A 22,827-nucleotide genomic window follows, 5' to 3' on the forward strand; every position below is an offset into this window, starting at 1 on the left:
TATATACAAATACTGGGCATAACGTAACTAACTAAGTCATGCTACTAGAATCGCCGCTTGGTTTGTTCCTGCCATAAAGGAATACATTTGAAACAGTCGAGATCCCCATCTTTTAACAGAAAATACAATTACTGAGCATAGGGGTTTGAATACTCATATGTTACCAGGATTTGTCCGGGACTGGCATTACCTGTTGGACTTGCCATACTACTGTTATTATGAGAACATCTTACCATGGTTGCTTAAAGATAATGCCCTTTAGGCCTCTTGTTTGTAAATCGCGAATTGAACTGTATCACGGACATATTTGGTGTTGTGTTAATGTTTTTTTACACTTCGGGAAACAAAGAGAATATGCATTTCCTCTTCTGGAATCTTATGAACCTTTCCACCAATGTATTAAAATATAAGTTTTTAATACGCAACCAATAACCCTATTCCGGTCAATTCCACTAGAAACAGGTTTCTAGTAGGCTCCCCGACTCGTGTCTGTCGCACTAAAATGCTTGCCTTGTTTAGTTTAACCGAGTTGTGTACAAAACATTTCTATGACAGTGATCTTGACACAAAATTTGGCGCACGTGTTATACAGTAGAAATGGCAGAAGAAAAAATCAGTAAAAAGTGGGTATATTTTGTAATAATTTGCTGGGAAATATCTAAAAATTCACGTGTTAAGTATTGTTGTATTACGCTGTTCAATCGAATTCATAATATTTACGTACTCGCGATAAAAAAGCAAGCCGAATGACACTGAACTAATCACAGTCGCCGACGTTGTCTTCTGTCATTTCGATTGGGGGAAGTTGCATCATTCATTGTTTACACGTTTTGTGTACATATTTAAACACGAACACTATTTTGTTGAAACATTGCTCGTTTCTATAGAAATTTAAATCCTCTTTAATCTAGTCACGCATTATACAGAAGACAAGTGACATTTCTCACTCTAACTTCTAAGCACAGGGGTTCATTACAAATGTCTGAAATGCACATATACTTTACCGATATGGGTCACAGCCCACATACAGGTTCATGTGTGCTGTGACCCATATCAGTATAGCATAAAGGAACAGACATTTGTAACGAACCCCTATGCTCTAAGCTAGCCCGAACTTTCTTTGGCACTGACACCACACTTATTCATTTTGACAGATAGATGTCTGATCATTATCTATCTGTCAAAATGTCTCAAGTCTGGTGTCAGGGCCAGAGGGAACTCTCGCATACGATAAACAGGCCAGATCAGGTTGAGAAGAGTGAGTTGTACTAATATAATATAATGCCCAACCACATCTGCCAATACAGTTTATTAAAATGGCTTGTCATCAGGAGCTATGTTAGCGCAGCTAATGCTATGGCTTGAGAAAATGTGATAAAACATTTGAATGTATCCTCTCAATTAAATGATAAAAATATTCCTCAAAACTTGGACACATTGAGAACCGTGGTGTTCTAATGTTCTGATTCAAAGTAGTTATAGAAAATCACACATTCAATGACAGATACGGACATATTGTACATGTAGGTTATGCCACTTTCCGAAAATAATTCAATAGTCAATTGTCCAGTTTTGTTAATAGTTTGATAAGCCATACCACCTGTTCATCTTACCATTGATTATTATGTAATCCTGAAGGATAAAATAATATAGACAATTTATTACATTTGAACAATTGTAATATTGTTTATGTTGGTATGTATGCATCAGAGGCATTTTTTTTCAATGACTCCACTATAGATCAAATCTAGGATCTCTGGTTTACTTGCTTTGACATTCAACCAAATGACCTAAAGAGGAAATCCCTTTAGTGAAGTTTAAGGAAAGCTGCTAGTATTTTACTCCTCCCCTCAACTCTCCAGGAAAGAACTTCTCCTGAGTGTTTTAAGGGGTAGTAGCAGTTGAATTGTGCACAATACTTCTCTCTCGAATAGAATTTCCATGATGTTACTTAAATAAATGGAGAATTTTGACACATGGGTGCCTGCAGCTTCTTGAAATCACAGAAATATTCTGTACGATATTGTATCCATCTTTAGTTTTGTGGTGAATATTGATTGCAAATGAAAATTTTCACAAATATTAAGAATTAATACTCCATTGAGTGCCCTATTATTATTTTGCATTATATTATTTGTTCAGTCCATTGAAGAGAATGTTGCATACTGGAAATTCATTCTACAACTACCTAGAGAGACATTATGGATGATAATTATATATATAAGTCTCAATTTTTAAATGTAAGCACATAAGCCTGAATAATAATCCATTAAGGTCAGCATAATTCTAAGGAGACAGCATATTCGTTGTCATGCCAGTTGCATAGAAATTAGTATATTTATAAATATATATCTAGGACCCCAACTGACATACATAGATAGACTAGTGTCAAAGGTCATCAAGTCACTGGCTGGTGATGCAATAATTCAGCCTATACTATAAATACATATCACAGTTTCTGAAGTACATGACGTACAGGAAAGTGGAGATGATGTAACCCTTAGAAATCCTTCTTTGTTTTTAATGATGGTGAAATATCAGTCCAGGACTAGTATATATATTTCAAGCTGTATAATATGTAAGAAATGTGGATTTTCTTCATTGAATGCTGCTGCATTAATGTGGTTTGATACAAATGGACACTATAAGACATTTTAGTTATACTTTATAAGTTAAATACAGCGATGGAAACAGCTTCTGTGGATCAAGAGTTTGCTTCAGGTGTTTTAAACAGTACTGTAGCTTTGAATTCTAAAAAGTAAGTATTGACAATAAATTAATACATGAGATGATAATCACAGAATTAAATTAGTTGGACTAGCTACTGCCTCTTTGGCAAGAAATATCAGCTATCTACTTTTTTGAAACCTCGCCTACTCATTCTTGCCTACTCATTCTCGCCATGCAAGATGTCATGTGAACAGACAAAAACATCATTTCAATCATGGCCAATAAATAAAGCCAAAAGGTATATCCCCAAAAGTCGCCAAAATATAGGTACTGGATACATCGATTATAGAAGTCCTTTAATTGCTCAGGTACCATTGTACAAAAGTCGTTTGTGGACTGAAAATAAGTAGATTATCAGGGTTAGACACTAATTTCTTTTGCTTGGAAGTCCACGTGACTAGTTGAATAGATTATTTACTAGTCCTTCGTCAATGTAACTAGTCCAAGATTTCCTAATAAGGAAACATCACAATCTACAGCACGAAATATCAAATGTAGGGGACTTAATATAAACTACTGCCATGAAAATATGGTCGTTGCTGAAATCTACTAGTCCAGGACTAGCGGACTAGTGTTATAGTTTCTACCCCTGATTATTTTTGCACCGTGGGCATCATTGATAAAACTGCACAGGATAAATTCTGATGGGTCAAGTAAGAACTTTATTAACATGAGGTCAAAGGTCATGGTCAGTGAGCTACTGTACCAGGAGGTAGAGAATTCCGAACATAAAGTAACCTTAGGCTACAACATATGCTACAGGCCTTGAAACTTCACAGGATGACTTCTCATGGTGAGGAGCTGTAAAACAGTATGATCGTTTCCCAAATTAGTTAACTGTTTAATAGAATATGAAAGTTAATGCAGAATGTTTTCCTGACTCTAAAAACCTTGACAGATTACTTTTTATGGGTTCAGAAAGAATTTCCATTTATTTTGGTTTGAAAATGTCATATTGGCCTAATATTTAGATAACGTTCCGAGCTACATGTCAAGATTTAAGGTGGTCAGTGTATTTTAACAAACTAAATTCAAAGTGTTAATAATATTTGTTAACAAGGCAGCTTTCAAACAAAACTAACAATAAAAGCTAGGTAAAAGGGGATCCTTATTGAACAGCCTAGAAAATGAAATAGATATATTTAGTTTGAGACCGAGATCAATCATAATAATTATCAAGTGGAGGTGTTTTTGAGTATTTTAACTATTTTTTCTATAAAAAAAATCTTTGTTCTTGTGTATTTCGTATAGGAGCAAAGACACCAGCTAGCTAGGATTCTTAATGAACTTAAGTAAGACATCTCCATTTTGGGTGTGTTGGGAGGGACAAGATGTTTGTTTCTCCTATGAAGAGAATTCACCCTTTGGTGCCTCGTCTATTAAAAACTTTCACCATCAAGACTGGGGGTTGCAGACCTGCCAACCCTTTTCCTACAATAAATCTGTTCCATGCATCGGCTTCCCATAATTTCATGTGCTCCAGGTAGGGATATATCAAAATTGTGATTGAATTGTGATATATCCAGTGTAATTTTTGGCTTTTTAAGGATTTGGGCCGGAGTTTCGGGTTTGGGTGAAATGTGTCACCAACAAGTGCATGCAATTGCAAATTGTGAATTTCATCTTTCCCGGAAAAGTGTATTTTCTGCCTTAATACCATTTAAAACATTAAAATACTTCATTTCACAGCTGTTACTTTTGATTTACATAAAAGAAAAAAAGGAAAACACCTACTGTTTGAATTTCCCATTGAGAACGTAATTTCAGGGCAAAAATTACACTGATATAATTTCAAAGAAAAAGTGGGTATAACTGATAAAACTGTATTTTTGTGTTTGATGCTGTATGGAAATACCTGGAAAAGAGAGTTGCAGCTCAGATCCTATCTGAATACAGTATGTCAACTGTGAATTTTGTTAAGTAAAATGCTTACTTCTGGATTCATATTCTTCATTAGGACTAGCACAACAACAAATATGTTTAAAAATACATATTGAAGTGCCTTATCATGTTACCATGGGCTATAGCTAGATAAGTTAACAAATACTTGTTTGCAGCTGGAACTGGTAAAAATATATATAAGGTATCCTTTGAAAAATCTAGTAATTCAAATTGGTAAAGATGCCAAGTGTCATTTACTTAGTTTTGTAGAAAACTTTATCCAATCTTTGCATTGATACGCCTTAATCAATACTTGCAATGATTGAGACGGCTTTGAATTCATAGATAATCCATTTCTAAACCATTTTTTGATTATAGTGAGTTGAAGCGGCGTCTGAAGACAGAGAAGAAGGAACAGGAAAAGAAAGAGAAGGACAAAAAGGCAGCAGAGAGTCAAACAGATGCTAAACCAAAACTACAAGATGAGGAAGAGGAGATTGATGCCACTGTAAGGACAGATTTTAAGAGCTGATGCATACACATTCATTTAAAATCTGTATCTAGTCAAGCTACTGTAAACAGTCTTAGTTTAGCTGACCGTTTTTCGTATTTTTTTACACTGACTCAGAAGCATCATGAGATATAGCAGTGTTCTTTGCAGATCTCTGTTTAAAGACAGTTTGGCTTTAGAAAGTTTGGTTTCATATTGTATTGCCTAAAGAGGAAGTAAATCTGTTAGAATGATTATTAATTTTCTTTTTGTTCCAAACAGTCTCATTTTCAAAACTTAAGTATTGTTGGGGAAGATGACTTCTTGGAAATAAATTCTCTGTAAATTAAGAGGCTTTAGAAAGTTCGGTTTCATATTGTGTTGCCTAAAGAGGAAGTAAATTTTACAGCTGCTGCTGAAAGGAATGTGTTAGAATGATTTGCAATTTTCTTGTTGTTCCAAACAGTCTCATTTTCAACACTTAAGTATTGTTGGGGAAGATGACTTCTTGGAAAAAAATTCTCTGTAAATTTTTCCAAGCTCCTTGGGATTGTCAAGGTTTTTCACCACATTCTAATAATATTTGACAGATAGATGTCTGACCCATATTACTCTTGTTCTCTCTTCACTTTGGTGATTTGCTTCAGCAATGTTTTCCATTGCATAGCTTCTGGATGTGCCATTTCATGAATGCTCTTATCTGATAAGTTTACATTATAAAGTTTTGTCATCTAGTTATATATACTTAGGTTGTTTGGACCCATTGACCAGTCACTCAATCTGAAGTGCCTGCTCATCTATATTATTTATGAAATCCAAGTACTTACTGTTAACATGAGTTAATATATCTCTGACTTGGTGATTTGTTTTAATTTGTTTACAAAGTATCGGTTTTCATGTATTTAAAAAAAAATCTAAATGCTCAAGGGGGAGAAATATAAAGACAATTAAATTATGAAACTATTCTGACACCAAAATAGTTGGGATTTAAAAAAAAAAAAAGCATCTTTCACCCGAGAATATAGTGTAGCTTGTGCAAGCAGAGATGAGTATACATATTTATCAATGATGATGATGTTGAAGTTTGAACATTGCATGACATGTATACCTGTACATTTGTTATTGATTGGCAGGAATACTTTGCCCTTCGCTCCAACTCTGTGCGCCAGTGGAAGGAGAACAATGAGAACCCTTACCCCCACAAGTTTCACGTCAGTATATCTCTGACAGATTTCATAGAGAAGTACAATGATATCAACCCTGGAGAGACACTGCAGCAATCTCTAAGTGTGTCTGGTAAGTGCCCTCTTAGTTTGGTTGAGATACTAGATATGGCTATTCCGTCTTTGCGTATTGCAGAGTTATCTTCTCTTGGGAACAGGTATTGATTGTTACGTCTCTTGTTTGTGAGAGTAACATCATCAATTTTTGAGAAAACGACGTAATTTTTTCGCACAAACCAATGACGTAACAATCAATACCTGCTACCAAGAGAAGATAACTCTGCAATACGCAAAGATGGAATATTGATCAGATATTGTGTTGTATACATAGTTACATTTAAGGTCAAAAGCTCATTGAAGTGTACTTTTGTGAATCCTTGCTTACTTTGATATTCATTAAAAGGGACCCTGTACAATTTATGTATGTTGAATATCAATTTGCACCAATTGTGGCTTACACATTGTTTAATTTTGAAGAGAATAGATGTAAAATTGTTAAGAAATTATCCGATTTAACCTGGCTTCTCTAATGAATTTGATATTTGTCTGTACATTTGTCAACCAGTTTCACACCTAAAGTAGGCCTCTTAAAGACTGAAAAAGCCCAATGGAGAGGTGAAACCAGTTAACTCTTCTAAAAATTACAGGAACTACATGCTCCTTTGCCTGTTGTGATTGAATCTATGACTATGTAATCCAATTTACTCCATCACCCTAGGCCTGCATACTTTTGGGTACACAGATGAAGAGCAGAGGACGATTATTCCACTATTGAAGAAACCTCTACCCTAAAACTTAGTAAATCTTTATTTTTATTGAATTGAATAGAAGGTTAGAACTTGTTTATATATGTATTTACAGGTCGTCTCCATGCCAAGAGGATACAAGGTCCAAAGTTAATCTTTTATGATCTGAGAGGAGAGGGAGTCAAAATACAGATAATGGCCAATGCCAAGTAAGTCCGAGTGCACAGAGTGTCACATGTGATGTGTGAGCTAAGTTTCCAAACCATAAGACAATATCTTCATAATTATGTGTCAACAACTAAAGGGTGTCCTTTATCTTGACTGTAAAATGGACAGATTAAATTTGAAAAGAACTGTTCCATTATGATGAATTTCATATTTGAAACTCCATATTGCTAAATGTCCATAATATATCTTCTTCATGTTTTAACAACGTTTAGGTTTTTATTTTACAATATTTTTACAGACAATTTTGGAAAACATTCGAAATTTAGGACTCTATTCAGGATATCAGATTTCTCTGTGTTTCAGATGCTACGAATCCGAGGAAGCTTTTATGGCCATTAACGACAAATTGCGACGTGGAGATATAGTGGGAGTTGAGGGAAAGCCAGGTACTTGTATTAGATTGTGAACCAAAGAACTTGAGTTAGTGTCAGCTTATAGGTACCCAACAACACCCACTATCCATATATAGTAGATCTCTTCATAAAAAATGTAATTAAAGTTAAATTTTAGATTATCATAACATTATCTGCTAGAACATTATTTCAAACTGATAATGTTTATGTTAAAGAATGGTACATGTATATGCAAAAGATATACCTCCTACTTTGGACAATAGGAGTACATTTCTGCCATACAAGTAAATGCTTATATAATGGATAACATTTCCCTCTGTACAGGTAAGACCAAGAAAGGTGAGCTGAGTATAGTTCCAACCAAACTGGTTCTTCTAACACCTTGCCTTCATCAGCTGCCACATCTGTTTTATGGAGTCAAAAACAAGGAGACCCGCTTCAGACAGCGCTACCTCGACCTTATCATTAACGAAACAACGAGACAGAAATTCATTACCAGAGCAAAGATTATAAATTATATGCGAAAGTTTTTAGACGAGATGGGATTTCTTGAGGTGAGATTTCATTTATTGTTGAATTATCTAAACTGGATGAGCACAAGTTTTCTTTATTATAATTATACAGCAATATGTATATATATTTCAACTTTGGAAATAGGAATACTATTTAAATAACTGGTCAAACAACCACCCAAAGGATATTTAATAGAAAAATGACTACCCTGCCATCTATCACAGAGGGGTGGGGGTTACATAATTTTTTTCTGGGATAACCTTAGCAATTTTACTTCTACCTATCTATTTGAATTAAAAACTAATCATCTGTCACAATATATTGGCCATAATCATCACTACTGTTTCTCACATCAATTTCTACTCCTTATTAGATTTTGGTTGTCATTGGTCATGGTAAAAAGGTCAAAGTTCACAGTTGATCACATTTTTTAAGTAAAATCCTAATGTGCGAATAATTGTAGGTGATATGGTTTAAGTGTACGAGCCCTTGCTGATTTTTAAAAATTATTTTCTACTCTAGTAGTAATGATAACTCTCTGCTATTCCCTGCTTGGGGATTATTTGAGTATGTGTTATGTAGCAATGCTAGTGATAAGCTGTAGAAGATAGAAAGATAAAAGATGGAGAAAAAAAAAGTGTTGATTTGAAAATAGTGCACACCAATACTAAGATTCTGTTTCTCTTTCTTTTAGGTGGAGACTCCCCTGATGAACATGATACCTGGTGGTGCTACAGCCAAACCTTTCATCACCCATCACAATGATCTCAACATGGACCTGTTTATGAGAGTTGCACCAGAACTCTATCTCAAGGTGGGTCTGGACAGAAAGTTGTTTCATAATTTCCAGGCCATTTCTTGTAGAATTTCAAACTTAGGAAAGACAATTCGTTTTTTTCCTGTATCTGTGAAAATTATTTCTTTGAAATATATCATCAACTAAACAATGAAAATTTTGCGAATTTTATGAAATGTGCTATGTTCGACTTGTCTTAGATTCATACATTTCACTTCTATGTTACAGATGTTAGTCGTAGGTGGTATAGATAGGGTGTATGAAATTGGCCGACAGTTCAGAAACGAGGGAATAGATCTAACACACAACCCAGAGTTCACAACGTGCGAGTTTTATATGGCATATGCTGATTACGAGGACCTCATGAAGATCACAGAACAACTTCTATCAGGTAAGATATGCAACATCTGAACAGATTTTATCCTCTCTTGCAGTTGATGTAAAGCATAGGTTTGAAAAAGACATTTTCTGTTGTTGGAATATCTGTTTACATTTCCTATTCTCTAATGTAATGTTAACAGGATGAATAAGTTTAATTTTTGTAACTCTTTGAAATGTTTTGTATAAGAAAATATTTTCATGCCCTTGCTACATATAAATGTGGCTGGGGCTTAACTTATTTGTACATCTGTGTGTCTGTCACCTAGTTGAAGTTTTAGTGCCTACTTGTGTAACTGGGCGGACTGTAGGATCACACCATGTAAGCTTGTCTGTTAGGCCATCCCGATATCTTTTCCAGACCATAGCTTCTAAACATATCAGTATTCTCTGTAAGTTGGAATGGTTTAATTAGAGGTACTATATCAAGTATCTAATATCTATTTGAAGAAATTTATTGATTGCTGCTTCATGTCAGGACTCCTGGATCCAAGACAAGGCTGCAGCAAACAGTCAAAGGTTAAATTGGTGTTATTAAACAATATGTTTATCTTGTGTGCCCCCAGGTATGGTGACTTTGGTAACCATTGTTATTTATTTACCTGTATGTCTTCAGGTATAGTAAAGTACGTGACTGGAGGATACAAGGTGAAGTACCACCCTGAGGGGCCCGACGGACCAGAGTGGGAGGTAGACTACTCGCCACCCTTTAAGAGAGTCAGTATGATCTTTGAGCTAGAGAAAATCCTTGATGTTAAGTTTCCTCCAGCCACAGAGTTTTCCTCAGATGGTAAGCAAGGGTTCCAATAAGATTTCAAGTTTATCTAAAACAAAGTTGGCAGTTATTTGCCGTATGTTTCATAATACACTAGTGTACCTCATTACCATTGTAATATTTTTCACAAAAGTAGCTGGTAGGAGGAGGTGTTTTCATTGGCTACTGGCTAGGTTCATCCCTTGTGTATGGATCTTAATCTTACTCCTCTAATACGAAAAGTAAGCTCAGTCTTTTAATGAATACAATTCATGACATTCTTTTTCTTTAAACAGTTAATTCAGTGAAAATCACTGCAATATTTTGTGTTCTGTATTTCTTTCAAATGTAACCAATACAAAAATGAAATTGGAAAATACATTGTCAAAATTGTAAATAAGGAAGTGATATCAAAATAAGGTTTACACAAGCATCCATCCATATTTGATTTATTGGTTTTTCGATGGGCACGTTTATGTTATAAAAGCCTTCAATTATTAGCTTAGATTCTTATAGCGTGATCTAAGGAAACATTTTACCGATGATGTGACTGTTATTATATAATGTCAAATTAACACCTTCATACAAATGTTTAATTACAATTTTCAGGAACGAAGAAGTTTTTAGATGGTCTCTGTTTAAAACATGGAGTGGACTGTTCACCACCAAGAACGGCAGCCAGGTTACTGGACAAGCTGGTGGGAGAGTATATTGAGGAGAAATGTATCAACCCCACATACATCATAGAACATCCCCAGGTTATGAGTCCTCTCGCCAAGTGGCACCGGACAATTCCAGGGCTTACTGAGAGATTTGAATTGTTTACATGTAAGAAGGAGATCTGTAATGCCTACACTGAGTTGAATGACCCGGTTGTTCAGAGGGAGAGGTTCGCACAGCAGGCTCAGGTAAGCAGTTCCGAATTGTCAAAAGTTAACGTACTTACCAAGTCTCAATTTGGGAGGGAGACTCTTATTTATTGTTTTAAACTTTTGAATTCAACAGAAATTTATTGGTCCTGATTCATTGAACTCATTGCATAGAAAAGCTTTAAACTTGGGGATTTAACACTATTAGTAAGTTAAAAAGGGTTGACGTAAGTGCTGTTTAGTCAATTTAAAAAATAAGAAAATTTAACAATGATTCAAGTATTGATCTGTGTAAAAGTCTAAAACAAGTGTTATGAAGATTCATGTGATATAAGTTTTATTCAAATGTCTAATCATACATGGTCAGTGATAATAGATTGAATATTAAGTTTGATGTATTTGCGTAGTTGTGTGGCCTTTATGACATGTTTTATAAATGTGAGCTCTATCTAAATTGGTTCTAGGACAAGGCTGCCGGTGATGACGAGGCTATGTTTGTTGACGACAACTTCTGTACCTCCCTGGAGTACGGACTACCTCCCACGGCAGGCTGGGGCATGGGCATAGACAGACTTTGTATGTTCCTCACTGACTCCAACAATATTAAGGTAGGTTGCAGTCTTCACCTTTTCCACATAGTGATTATATTGTCCGTTGTCATGTGTTGTCAGTGTACAGATTCGTTTACCAAACATATCTTTTGAATGAATTATTAGATTTTGATTAAACTTGCCTGGTGTGCTTTACTACCGAAGTTCTTTGCTGAAGTTTTTGATTGTCAGCAAACTTTGCGTATATTTAATGAAGCAAATGAAATATGATAGGCTGATGGATTCCCAGTGATCATTTTTGAAGAAATTACTAGATTTCCGAGAAAACACCCCCCACCCTTTTACCCAAGTCTCTTGTTCAAAGTTCAATTCTTGACTAATTCATGAATATGTTATGACCTATCTTTGATCTGATCAATAGTTCAACAGAAAATATAACATTTAAAAAACTGCTTTCAGTGATCCTTCAACCTAAATTGGGCCAGGTGACACATTCACTTGTATTAGATTCTTGTTCAAATTTTTTATGTGATTATTTAGCTTGCATAAGCTTAAGGGCCGAGTGAAATATGATTGTGGTCACAACTTCAGGCTTTTAATTACCTGTACAGTAAGTAAACAGGTACACTGATTGTTAAGTATGTCAATGCGCTTTTAGTAAATGTGAAAGTCAAGTTTGAAGTGCTAGGTCATACTTTGACCAGCGACCTTCAGTAATTAAGTAGTGATTTAGTTATAATTATTCTGTATCACTACTTTCTGTTATTATTTCTATGATTGTTTTATCATCACAGGAGGTGCTGCTTTTCCCTGCTATGAAACCTGATGATCAGAAAAAGGGACCAACGGAAGGAGAGGAAACTCCAGCTGATAAAACTCCAGCATCTTAAAACAGAGTTATCTCTCTTAGGACATCAGCATCTTAAAACAGAGTTATCTCTCTTAGGACATCGCTGTACATATGATTACAGATACTGTGAATGATGAACCAAGTGTGGAACAAGTGTTAGGGTTTCATTTTTAATACGATTATCAGGTGCATAGAAGATTACCAGTGGATTTAAAATTTGATCAATGTCAAAGTTCCACATATTGTAAGGACAGCTGAACAAGTTCACAGTAATTCAGAATAATGTAAATTACTGGTGATTCATAAGTTATTTATTGTCCCATTAATTCTTATTGAAGAGGTGATCACAGGTTAAACTATCTGGTGCATAATGATTCAGAATTTACTAAATACCTTCCATAGAATGATCGTTGATTGCCCTTGTATGGAGAATTAAACCCCAATGAATGAGTTTGAGGATTTAAAGTAAACAATTGTTTGTAAATGGAAGCAGGTTGATTGTGTATGAATAATTATGTCTGTCTTTTCTTCTGAAGAAAACAATTTCGACCAAAATAATTAATATACAAATGCGATTATGGCAGATTGTTTCTTGCTTGATGCTTGCTAGTTGTCACAACCTAGAGGTCAACAGAAAAGTTACTGACAGCAATAATGTGAGACAAAGCTGATAATTCATGGGGTCAGTTAAAATTTCATGATTCCTATTTGAAAATTTGACATACTTTAGTTTGTCAACCTTCAAGAAATGCTTATGTTCATCGGAACAGGAGAGGAGTGGTGTAAAGGGCATTATAATTGTGATTAAAAGATAATTTATCCATGATGATGCATATAATGTAAGATTATAATGAATTTCTTTCAGGAAAGCATTGGTGCATTTGAAATATGTCTCTGTATGTGTATTAGTATTGATTCTGATAAAAGTCCACCCATGTACATGTGTTACAGCATAATGATCAGAACAGTTTCTTGCCCGTCAGATGTGGTTCAGGAGAGCACCAAGGATATTCAGTATGTTGTTGGTATTTCGTGAGATGTTTTATAAAAGATGGCACACTGTAGACATGTGTGGGTGTGATTGCCGTCATGTGTTTTGACATGATACATACAGCAGTCAGCTTAACTATTTATTATAAAGAAATGCTGACTAAGAATTTTACATGTAACTTATTATTCATGAACATTTATTTCAATTATTTGTTAGGTTTTCTCTCCTGATAAGAAAAATAAAAGTGCTCTATTCAACAGTATTAGTATGTGTATCTCATTTGTATTCTTTTACCTGGTTGAATCCCCATAGGGGCATTGGAAAATAACACTTAATCTGATACCTCCAATGAAACACTTTGGACCTCCATCATTTTTAGCCCATCATCATCAGGTGGGCTATTCAAATCACCCTTCGTCCAAGGTCCATCCATTGTTCCGTACGTCTTTCCATTCGCCGTTCCATCTGTACTTCCTAAAACTATTCTTGTAAGCGCTATTCCTTAGAAAGGATTAAAGGGACATTTCTCAATTTTCAAATAGTTTTCCATGGTCCCTAGTTATGCATAAAGAATTTTTGGACTGATCAGAAACCAAGATGGCCATCTGTTGAATTTTTAGAGTTAAAGTTTGTTACGGCTATTTTGTAGAAAGAACTTTTGGGATCTATCTCTAATTTCACATGAAGCTTCCTCATGGTCTAGTTACGCATATCGAATTCTGAGACTGATAGAAAAACAAAGATGGCCGATAGGCAGCAATCTTGAATTTTGAAAGTTAAAAAATTGTTAGCTCTATTTCTCAGAAAGTACTAGAAGGACCTTCTCTCATTTTACATGAAGGTCCCCCATTGGCCTGTTATGCATATTGCTTTTTTGGATTTATAGGTAAACCAAAATGGCCACCAGACAGCCATCTTAAATTTTGATAGTTCAATTTTGTTATCACTATATTATATGTATGTTCCCCATATTAAAAATACCCCTGGCCCTTATGAGAATTCACTCATCATTGACAGCACTTCCAATTATGTAAGAATTACTCATTTTTAGCATTTCGCATTTAGTTTTCTATTCTTATAATAATAATACCTGTAAGGGAAATGAAGAGCAAAGAAGGAAAAATCTTTGTAGATCTGATAAAGATGCTTTCATGGAGGGTGCCAAGATCCTTCCAGGTTGATTTCTTTTGGCTCCAATTTCATGTAATTTTACTTTTTAGAGAACGTGAACTCACCAACAAAGCTAATTCTTTGCGGTATAGGTGATACAGATTAAATTATCAAGGTGACTGGAATCAATTATCCTTTCTCAAAAAGGCATACATTTTGGAAAACACTCAATTTTCAACTGTCATTTACAAAGAAATGGTTAGCTGTAGAATGCATTTCTGAGTCGCTGTGAAAAACAGTTTATAAATCTTGCAGAAGGGGATCTAGACAAAATAATTTACAGACGAGGTGTCGCTAATAGGCATATTAAAGACCTACAAAATTCGTAAATAGATACAGTATTACAAATATTAATTGCACTGAATCATTCAGCTGTTTTGACCCTCTTGGAACCATGAGTAATTCCAGGGGCTTAAAGTGGTCTTAACCACTGATAAAACATAATGTTAGGTAGTCATAACAACACCCTTCTAACTGACAATTGTTTCAGGACTTTTGAAATTAAAGCTTACCGACCAAACATAAACATTGCTGCACTATTTTGTAGTAGTTCGTTATTTAAGGTGATACAATTAACTCTTTTGAACCATTACACACAGATTTACTGTTCCTTGTAACTGAAAATTTTACACAAATTTTAATTACATTACTTTGTAAAACAAAACCCACAAAAAACGGCTGTGTATGAGTATTCTAATCGAAATGTAGATCTTGTTGTTGTTTTATGCAATTTATTTAGCAAAAGGTAGCTTTTGACCGATAATAGCAACTTGGGTTCATGCTTCTCTTCAATACAAATATTTTTAGTGAAAAATCAAGATTGTTATCAAAAGATTCTTGCCCTTCAAAACAACCATTTAGAAGAGTGGTACGTTTTATAAATATGCATTTATCTCTTGTAATACACTCTGTTTCAGCTACTGAGTCTAACCTTTGAGTCTAATGGAAGTCGTAATTGACACAAATCTTACTTTACGTTTTGGCGGAAGTCTAAATATGTGTAGACAACCGTGTGATGACACAGCAAATGGTGAAAATTAGACATGTTTTTGGAACGGAAACCCATACCTCCTGACTTCAGTGTAGCGTGAGCTTTTCTTTTAGCCGTTAGATTGTTGTTCAGCTCTGCTACAGATATTACGTATAGACGTCGAGTTTGAATTTTAAGACTAGTTGTGTAATTTCAAAAAAGAATATTGACATTATAGTCCAAACGTTTTAACTGCTGTCGTCCTTTTATATATAGGATCTTACATGAGTTTCCATTTCATATGAGATTTATGAAACGAGTCTAAGAATTTTGAGTCTAAGAATTTTTCAATTTAGCGAGCCTTAGGCGAGCTAAAATGAAAAATTCGTGACGAGTTTCATAAATTTCATATGAAATGAAAACGAGTGTAAGATCCTTTTTATCACATAATCAAGATTCATGGCATTTATGCGTGTAAAACGACAATTTTCATGCAATCTTGAAATGTAAAAAGCCGAAATTTTGACTCCAGTGCGTAAGTCTGTGACGCCATGTACTTGTCCTAGGCCTGACGTCACAATTGAAACTTACAACCAATCACAGGGCTGATAGCTCATATTACATGGGTGAATACGCCAAAAAAATATGACATTGGTATATTCACTGGATAACACAGTACATTATCTGATAAAAGTTTAAATGTTCATACTGTCTGAACTCATGTATGGCTCAGCAAGGAAATCGTTACGTCTATTCAGTATAAAATGCAGTACACCATCACTAGGAACTGCTATTTTCTTTCACTCTATAGTGAAGTGGATATGTGGATGCAAATGGAACATCACTATGATGTCTATATTTCGTGTCCTTGTTCAGATTTATTAAGTGAAATAACCCCCTTTTTATATTCAAAACATTGATTGCGAATGTTAATAATCTATGCAAACAATTTCTCTACAAATATATTGATATTTCTTCTTATAACATAACGATAGCAACACTGGTTTAAACGAGTATGGTTAATCAGTATGGTATCCTGCTGTCATTGATTTAACTCTCAGTTACATCAAAGGGGTCAATCCATTCTTGAATATAATCTTAAAATGGACAAATATATTTTGCCAAACCTTTTCCGAAATATTTATAGTCGTGAACATGGGTAGTTATTTTTTGATGCACATTTTTATGTATTGGTTCAATTTTATTTAACGTACTATCAACAGCTAAGGTCATTTAAGGACGTGCCTCCATGTGTGTAGTATATGCATGCTTGCATGTGTGTATGTTGCCTCCTTGTGATAGTGCGGATCTGATGCCGGCTTTATAGTGCTATCTCGCTGAAATACAATGCCGAAGGTACCCAGCACAGCATTCCGACCGGTCACATTATACTGACAACGGGTGAACCAGTTGCTGCCATTCCCCTAAATGCTGAACGTTAAGCAGGGAATAACAGCTACCATTTTTAAGGACTTTGGTATGTCCCAGCCTTGGGACAGAACCCATTGCCTTCCTCACCTGGGCGAACGCTCAACATTAAAGCGAAAAGTGAGGTGTTGCCAAGCAAGGCGCTAAGAAATAAAAGGTAACTAGAAGTAGAAAGAATGATAAAGATTCCAAATATTTCAATGGGTGCAGCAGATTTATTTTGGTCGCCTTTGTGTCCCCAAATAGAGGACACCAAAGCAAATCCCCGATTCTGCAGGGGGTTCCTTCATTAGTCACCTCCTACGATACATACAATGGGTAGCAGCATCTTTTCCCGATCCCTGCAGGGAGATATAATGATGTGCATGTGGTGGGTGAATTAACTCAGAACGCATATCCCTCAACAACACTTTTTGAAGTCTCAGCTCATATTGACGAGGATTCGTATCGATTTTTGAACATTACTCTTGTCCTTATTTGTTCACTGTTGACGTTGTCCCCATATTTTACATTTGAAATCTAAGTTTGCATTAATTGACTGATTCTCTGTTTTTTGTTTTTTTCTCTCCAAAGTTACCATTCACATGCTAATCGTACTATGTCTTAATGATCCGTAATAAAAAAACGATGTTTTTAATTCCAATAAATTAAGGTAAAAAAGGAACGAAACTTGTTCAAATCTTATTACTGTTTATTAAAAGTTTGTTTGAGAAACTCTGATATTAATTGTGCTCTGTTGGTCTGAAACATTGATCTATTCAAACAGGTGTTAAATACAATCGGACAATACTCATTACTCGATACCAATATAGCTTTCATGGCCAATTTTCCCCCAAGGTATCTGTGTGACCTTGCTGATTTTCTAACAATTTTTGTCAACGTCTTCCTCTTTTGGTGCTTCTAACAATTTCCCTACTGCTTCTGATAATAGTGTATTCCATTGATGCGAGTTTTGAGAGTAGTGTAATATGTCATTGAAAATGGCGTCGTCATCTTTACCACTTCATCAATGATTGCAGGGGCTGTCAAAATAACAAGATTTGTTCTCGGCGAACTGCAGTTACATTTACTCTCAAAACTCGCACCCGAGGACCCTTCCGATGTTGAAGAATTTATTCTATTCCACGAACAATCTGAAGCACCTGTTCCTATTGAATGAATGAATTGAACAATACCCTGAATCAACAGTAGTAATAAAAGTTATGGAAAAAACAAACTCATTGATAAGATGCGCTCTTTCCAAATTTATTTTATTAAAAAGCACAATAAAAGCATATCGAATAATATATGTACAATTTGTTTTATAAGTATCTCAAATACATTGAGTGAACGTTATAACAGAAGCAAGTTTTAATATGTGCGTCTGATATATAGATGATTGAAACATTAAGAAATTCCAGTTTCTTTACATGAAGTGACTATATTTCCTGTTTGATTGATAAAACTTTCGATAATAATAGCGAAAATGCCCTTAAACTGCATGCAAGACACATTCCATTGTACAAATGTATTGTCGAATAAAGCTGTGATTGTTTAGCACCCATGTTTCACATTTAACGTTATGCATTGCAAACGGAACAGTCAACTTGACTTTGAGAATCGTGAAGATCATTGAAGTTCTTGTCCAACAACAACCAGGCCCCACATCACCGAGTCTTTATCTTACACCCTGATTTTGTCAGTTTATTTTATCAAATGGTTTATGTACCCTCTTTGATATGTCATATCTTGAGACAGAGACTATCCAATAAAAATCTACCACATACCTGCTGTTATAAGGGGGAAGTCGTATATCAATGTTTGTATTTGATTATTGTAATATTGAAAATAACTATATTGTTTATGACAATCATAACAGATGTTTATAGCTAAAACGTTCGATATTCAAGCATAAATTAAAGGTTAAATCTCACAGCATGACGTCTGCAAATTTGTTGTTTTCCTATTACTCTGTTGTGCAAAACACCTTGTGTTAGCTATGCGCTTTTTAATTAAAATTTCATATTTTGATTTGTAAACAACACATTTTCTTAAACACCAGTGCACCGTCATTCCTTCTAGGATTTTGATAGCCATATCTGGGGAACACACACGAGTCTTCATAGTTCGGTATATTTTATGTGGAAGATTATAATTAAATGATTTGATTATTAATTAATTAATTAAAAACAAAAGAAAAAAAATATGACACGTAACAATACCAAAAAGGGCACTTCATTAATATGCCCTGGGAAGGGTAACCTATGATTCACAGAAAGGCTCTGTTAAAGAAAGGTAGGTACAGTTTTGAGCAAATATGTATATAAGGTGTGTTTGTTTAATTGTCAATAGAGATAAAGTAGAAAGGTAGAAAAAAAAACATCATGTCGATGTGAAGCCTGCTTCGTAAAGGTACATAAACAATAAATATTAAGTGTAAAAATATTAGTTTCAGTCTAATACACTACAAGAGATATTTAATAAAGAAATCAAAGAAGAGAATGTTCTATTAATTTGCACCTATAAAAGGTGTTCAGAAAGTAGTCATATATTTTAGGCGAAATCTAAGTTCCTGATAGAAGATTAACTAATTAATACTGATTAGAACTTTGAGTAGAGCCATTCCTTCTAAGTACACTGTGCCAATTAATCTTAAATTGTTTTCAAATTCAGATTATAGGGAATCAAAAATGAGAAAAGAAAGATAAAAAACTGGACGCAAGATTAAAAAAAATATGCATACAATTTTAAGTGACAAGTGGAGGTCTATAGATAACACAATGAGACTTGGTGTCACTGTCTTTGTTGATCTTATGGTATTGTCAGGCTGACGGTATGTTGGACTAGCTTTGTGATATCCTGGTTATGATACCGATCATCTAATTAATGTGTTGAGAAAGTTTTTAATTTTAACTGTTTATCCGGAGATAAAGTGTTTTATTTTTTTTCCATATTATTTGAAATTTTATCTTTGGTTTGTTTTTTGACGCTGACTTACGTTCCAGAACAGTTTTTACTTGTATGATGTAATATTCAGCCATTTAAATTATAAAACATAACGTGGTAACAATTCAACTTACTGCATGCAATTCTACCTATCTAAATTAACTAAACGTGTGATTTATTTCTACTGTACGTTTTGTTTTGTCAAAGTTTGATTAAAGCTCCCAAACTGTGCCGGTCAAAAACACTATTCTACTGACTTCATTCCTCTCACATAAACAATCAAATCGATCTAAACTTTGACTACACGTGTATTTTGTTTAAAATTGTCACGTATTATTGGGCACTGATTTCACCATAAATACATATGTATGAATTGATCTCTAATTTGTAGTTACCTTATAAGGAGATTTGAGCGATTAAGATATTCTCATGACAATATACTGTTGGAATCTCACAATGTAATATATTCTCAATAATAATCAATAAATTTAAAACAATGATTGTAACAATTAAAAACAATTGAAAAAGAGATAATTGATGGAAATTTCGACTGAGAAAGAACATTTACCGTAAGCAGAATATTTACATTTACAATTAAATCCGATGTAAAGATAGATATAATAGAACACAATAATAACTGGTAACCTCTCCCCATTCATGTTGCAAAGAAATAAGTTACAAGACAAGTGTTAAAAAAACCGGAAACGTAAACATCGGGTTACTGTGTAACAGTCTGTCGCACTTTGGATATACTTTTTGTATTAAACAAAGCAATATATAAATGATTTTACAAGCATTTTAAATTTGTTTAAAATAATTCTTAATGTATGATTTGGACATTTTATAGATATACAATGCAATAATATAAAGCTTATATTTCATAACATAATAAGAAAGTCAAGGTCACTAATTGTATATGACATGCTGAGGCCTTTCCTTGTTCGCTGTGCTAAGTCAATGTTCCCATGACTACCTGTACTATATAATGACAGCACAAATTTCACAATCCCTCCCTATGACTACCTTCACTATATTTATTATGACATCACAAAGAATGCTGGGAAATATTATAAATACAACCACGGACTGCTACTCTTTCATGTTATAGCTTTAAACGCATGCATCAAGATTCCTTTCATTTTAAAGTCTTCATTTCAGTTAATCGAACATAATATGAAAAAAACGTTTCATTTTCACTCTCATTCATTGACAAATACAGTGATTATCCCTATTCTTCTACACAAGAATTCTTTTTTTCGTTCAAACTGATTTGATGCAACAGACGACATATTTGTGACCCCGACCTGTAAATTCTTTGGCATGTTATTCTTTGGCACACTCCGTGTCACTGGAAGACCTATTGTACGACATGAGGATCATGCTCAGTTCATCAAGATTGATTTTCCCGTCATGGTTAAGATCACACTTATCCAAAAGTATCTTCTTGCACTCGTTCAGATCTTCCTCGTCATAGTCCTGTATAATTTATAACATGCCAACATTTGAAACAATTCATTTTATAAAGTTGTTACACATGATGAATATTTCATATTAAAAGTAATTAAAAATAAAGGTTTTAAAATATACATGCCTACTAATAGAGTAGTTCACATGTAAGTATAGGAAGCAAAGTACCTTTTTAAACAGAAAACAATGTTTTTTTTTGTCAGATTGAGACCTACTTTTCGTGAACAAATTCTTCGTGCATTTTCTGTAATAATACACACAATGGAAACATTTACGTACCGTATTTGCTTGAGCCTTAATTATATTTTGAATCCGTAATAAAGACACCATCAATGCTTAATGAATCAGTTTGTGGACTGTGATTCCTGTATAATATTTAGGTATTTACTTTGAGGTAGTATACATGTATTTAAGCAGACATATCGTCATATTATATAAACACATTGATAGCTTCAGTGTTATAATTGGAACTTGACAAGATCGATTTTAAGGTAGATTATATGTATATATACTGACTGTAGTATTATGATTTTTAAGTAACCTTCATTATCTTAAATGCGACGGCCAAACTCCGACTACCCATATTATGTAGATTTATCTTTCCCTGAAATAAAGGACAGCTTCATCATTCGACGCTAAATACAAAAACAGTCTCTATGTAACGAATTTGTTTATGAAAAAACAAACGTAATTTTAAACATATACATTTATATCACCTGGCATGCGATGACATTTATATATGCTAATCTTTTAATACACTGAAGTGTATTTGATCTGAGGTAGAGGTGATATATATGTTATCATAGCCATGCAAATATTTAGCTGTATGCATTTTTTTTATCCAACACAATTATTTCTTAACAGTGCTTAAGTGATTACATCTCTGTTTCATTGTGAGTTTCTTTATGCAAATACGTTGGAATATATACTGAGTTATAATAAAAGAAACATTTACAGGATAGCTTGGGTAAGGTGGAACGAGGAATGTGCTTTTTTAAAAACCGGGCTTTACAATCTTACCGCAACGGAACACATATTGAAACATATGTTTTTCTCTTATTTTGGAGAAACTAAGCTTTAGCTGTCAGATGCTAAAGCTGATACCACCAAGTCAAAATATACATAATAGCCATCGCCACTGTTTTAGTCATTTTCTACACATATTTCCGCATGGAATAATATTATATTGTGCGATGCATTTTAAAGAATTACAGTTTAAAAGGACCCATCTTGGGACCCATCCATTTGCGAACGTACAATGTTTACCAATGTGGTCATCAAAGAATTGTAAATACAGGGTATTAAAATGAAAGGTAGTTAGGTAGCATAACTAAGTAACTCTAAGCCAGGGAAACTAATTTGTGTTCCTTTGTCTAAGGTTCTTTATATATACATATATTTTTGCTTACAAGAAAGATCAAACATCAGCAGCTATGAAACCTTTATTTTTATAGTTAACTCGTTAAACTTGGTATCAATGGAAGGGAAGGGGCTTTCATAAAGTAGTACTTGCA

The 22,827-nt window shown here is 34.3% G+C and overlaps 2 protein-coding genes across 11 annotated transcripts in view; one reads left to right on the plus strand and one right to left on the minus strand.

Annotated features, from left to right (window-relative positions):
• Positions 1 to 538: 538 nt before the first annotated feature.
• On the plus strand, positions 539 to 13,609 carry LOC110453632 (lysine--tRNA ligase-like). 3 transcript variants are annotated; one of them, XM_021502664.1, is made up of 13 exons: positions 554 to 623; positions 3,982 to 4,213; positions 4,990 to 5,119; positions 6,235 to 6,397; positions 7,186 to 7,279; positions 7,602 to 7,684; positions 7,976 to 8,205; positions 8,859 to 8,978; positions 9,189 to 9,351; positions 9,955 to 10,128; positions 10,702 to 11,000; positions 11,426 to 11,569; positions 12,307 to 13,609. In XM_021502664.1, exons 2-13 carry the CDS (start codon positions 4,062 to 4,064, stop codon positions 12,400 to 12,402), a joined length of 1,848 nt encoding a protein of 615 aa, XP_021358339.1. In that variant the 5' UTR covers positions 554 to 623; positions 3,982 to 4,061; the 3' UTR covers positions 12,403 to 13,609. The 3 variants fall into 3 exon arrangements, with proteins under 3 accessions (XP_021358341.1, XP_021358339.1, XP_021358340.1); XM_021502666.1 differs by lacking the exon at positions 3,982 to 4,213 and having other exon boundaries at positions 539 to 623; XM_021502665.1 differs by lacking the exons at positions 554 to 623; positions 3,982 to 4,213 and adding an exon at positions 2,590 to 2,758.
• A 4,536-nt stretch (positions 13,610 to 18,145) lies between these two features.
• LOC110453618 (calbindin-32-like) overlaps positions 18,146 to 22,827 on the minus strand; it is a 74,201-nt gene continuing 69,519 nt past the window's right edge. For all 8 annotated transcript variants that reach the window (XM_021502639.1, XM_021502637.1, XM_021502638.1 and 5 more), the window contains one exon: positions 18,146 to 21,322. In XM_021502639.1, coding sequence (XP_021358314.1) covers positions 21,170 to 21,322 — 153 coding nt within the window. In that variant the 3' untranslated portion in view covers positions 18,146 to 21,169. The remainder of the gene's footprint in view (positions 21,323 to 22,827) is intronic.

The sequence above is a fragment of the Mizuhopecten yessoensis genome, unplaced genomic scaffold (genome assembly GCF_002113885.1).
Source record: "Mizuhopecten yessoensis strain PY_sf001 unplaced genomic scaffold, ASM211388v2 scaffold7473, whole genome shotgun sequence".
Taxonomy (NCBI): Eukaryota; Metazoa; Mollusca; class Bivalvia; order Pectinida; family Pectinidae; genus Mizuhopecten; species Mizuhopecten yessoensis.

What these genes read in the sequence shown, in the direction of transcription:
- LOC110453632 (XM_021502664.1), top strand. Translation starts at nt 4,062, where the DNA reads ATGTTTGTTTCTCCTATGAAGAGAATTCACCCTTTGGTGCCTCGTCTA. An exon ending in GCAATCTCTAAGTGTGTCTG is followed by an intron (nt 6,398 to 7,185) that starts GTAAGTGCCCTC and finishes ATGTATTTACAG; the next exon opens with GTCGTCTCCATGCCAAGAGG. An exon ending in GGTTCGCACAGCAGGCTCAG is followed by an intron (nt 11,001 to 11,425) that starts GTAAGCAGTTCC and finishes AATTGGTTCTAG; the next exon opens with GACAAGGCTGCCGGTGATGA.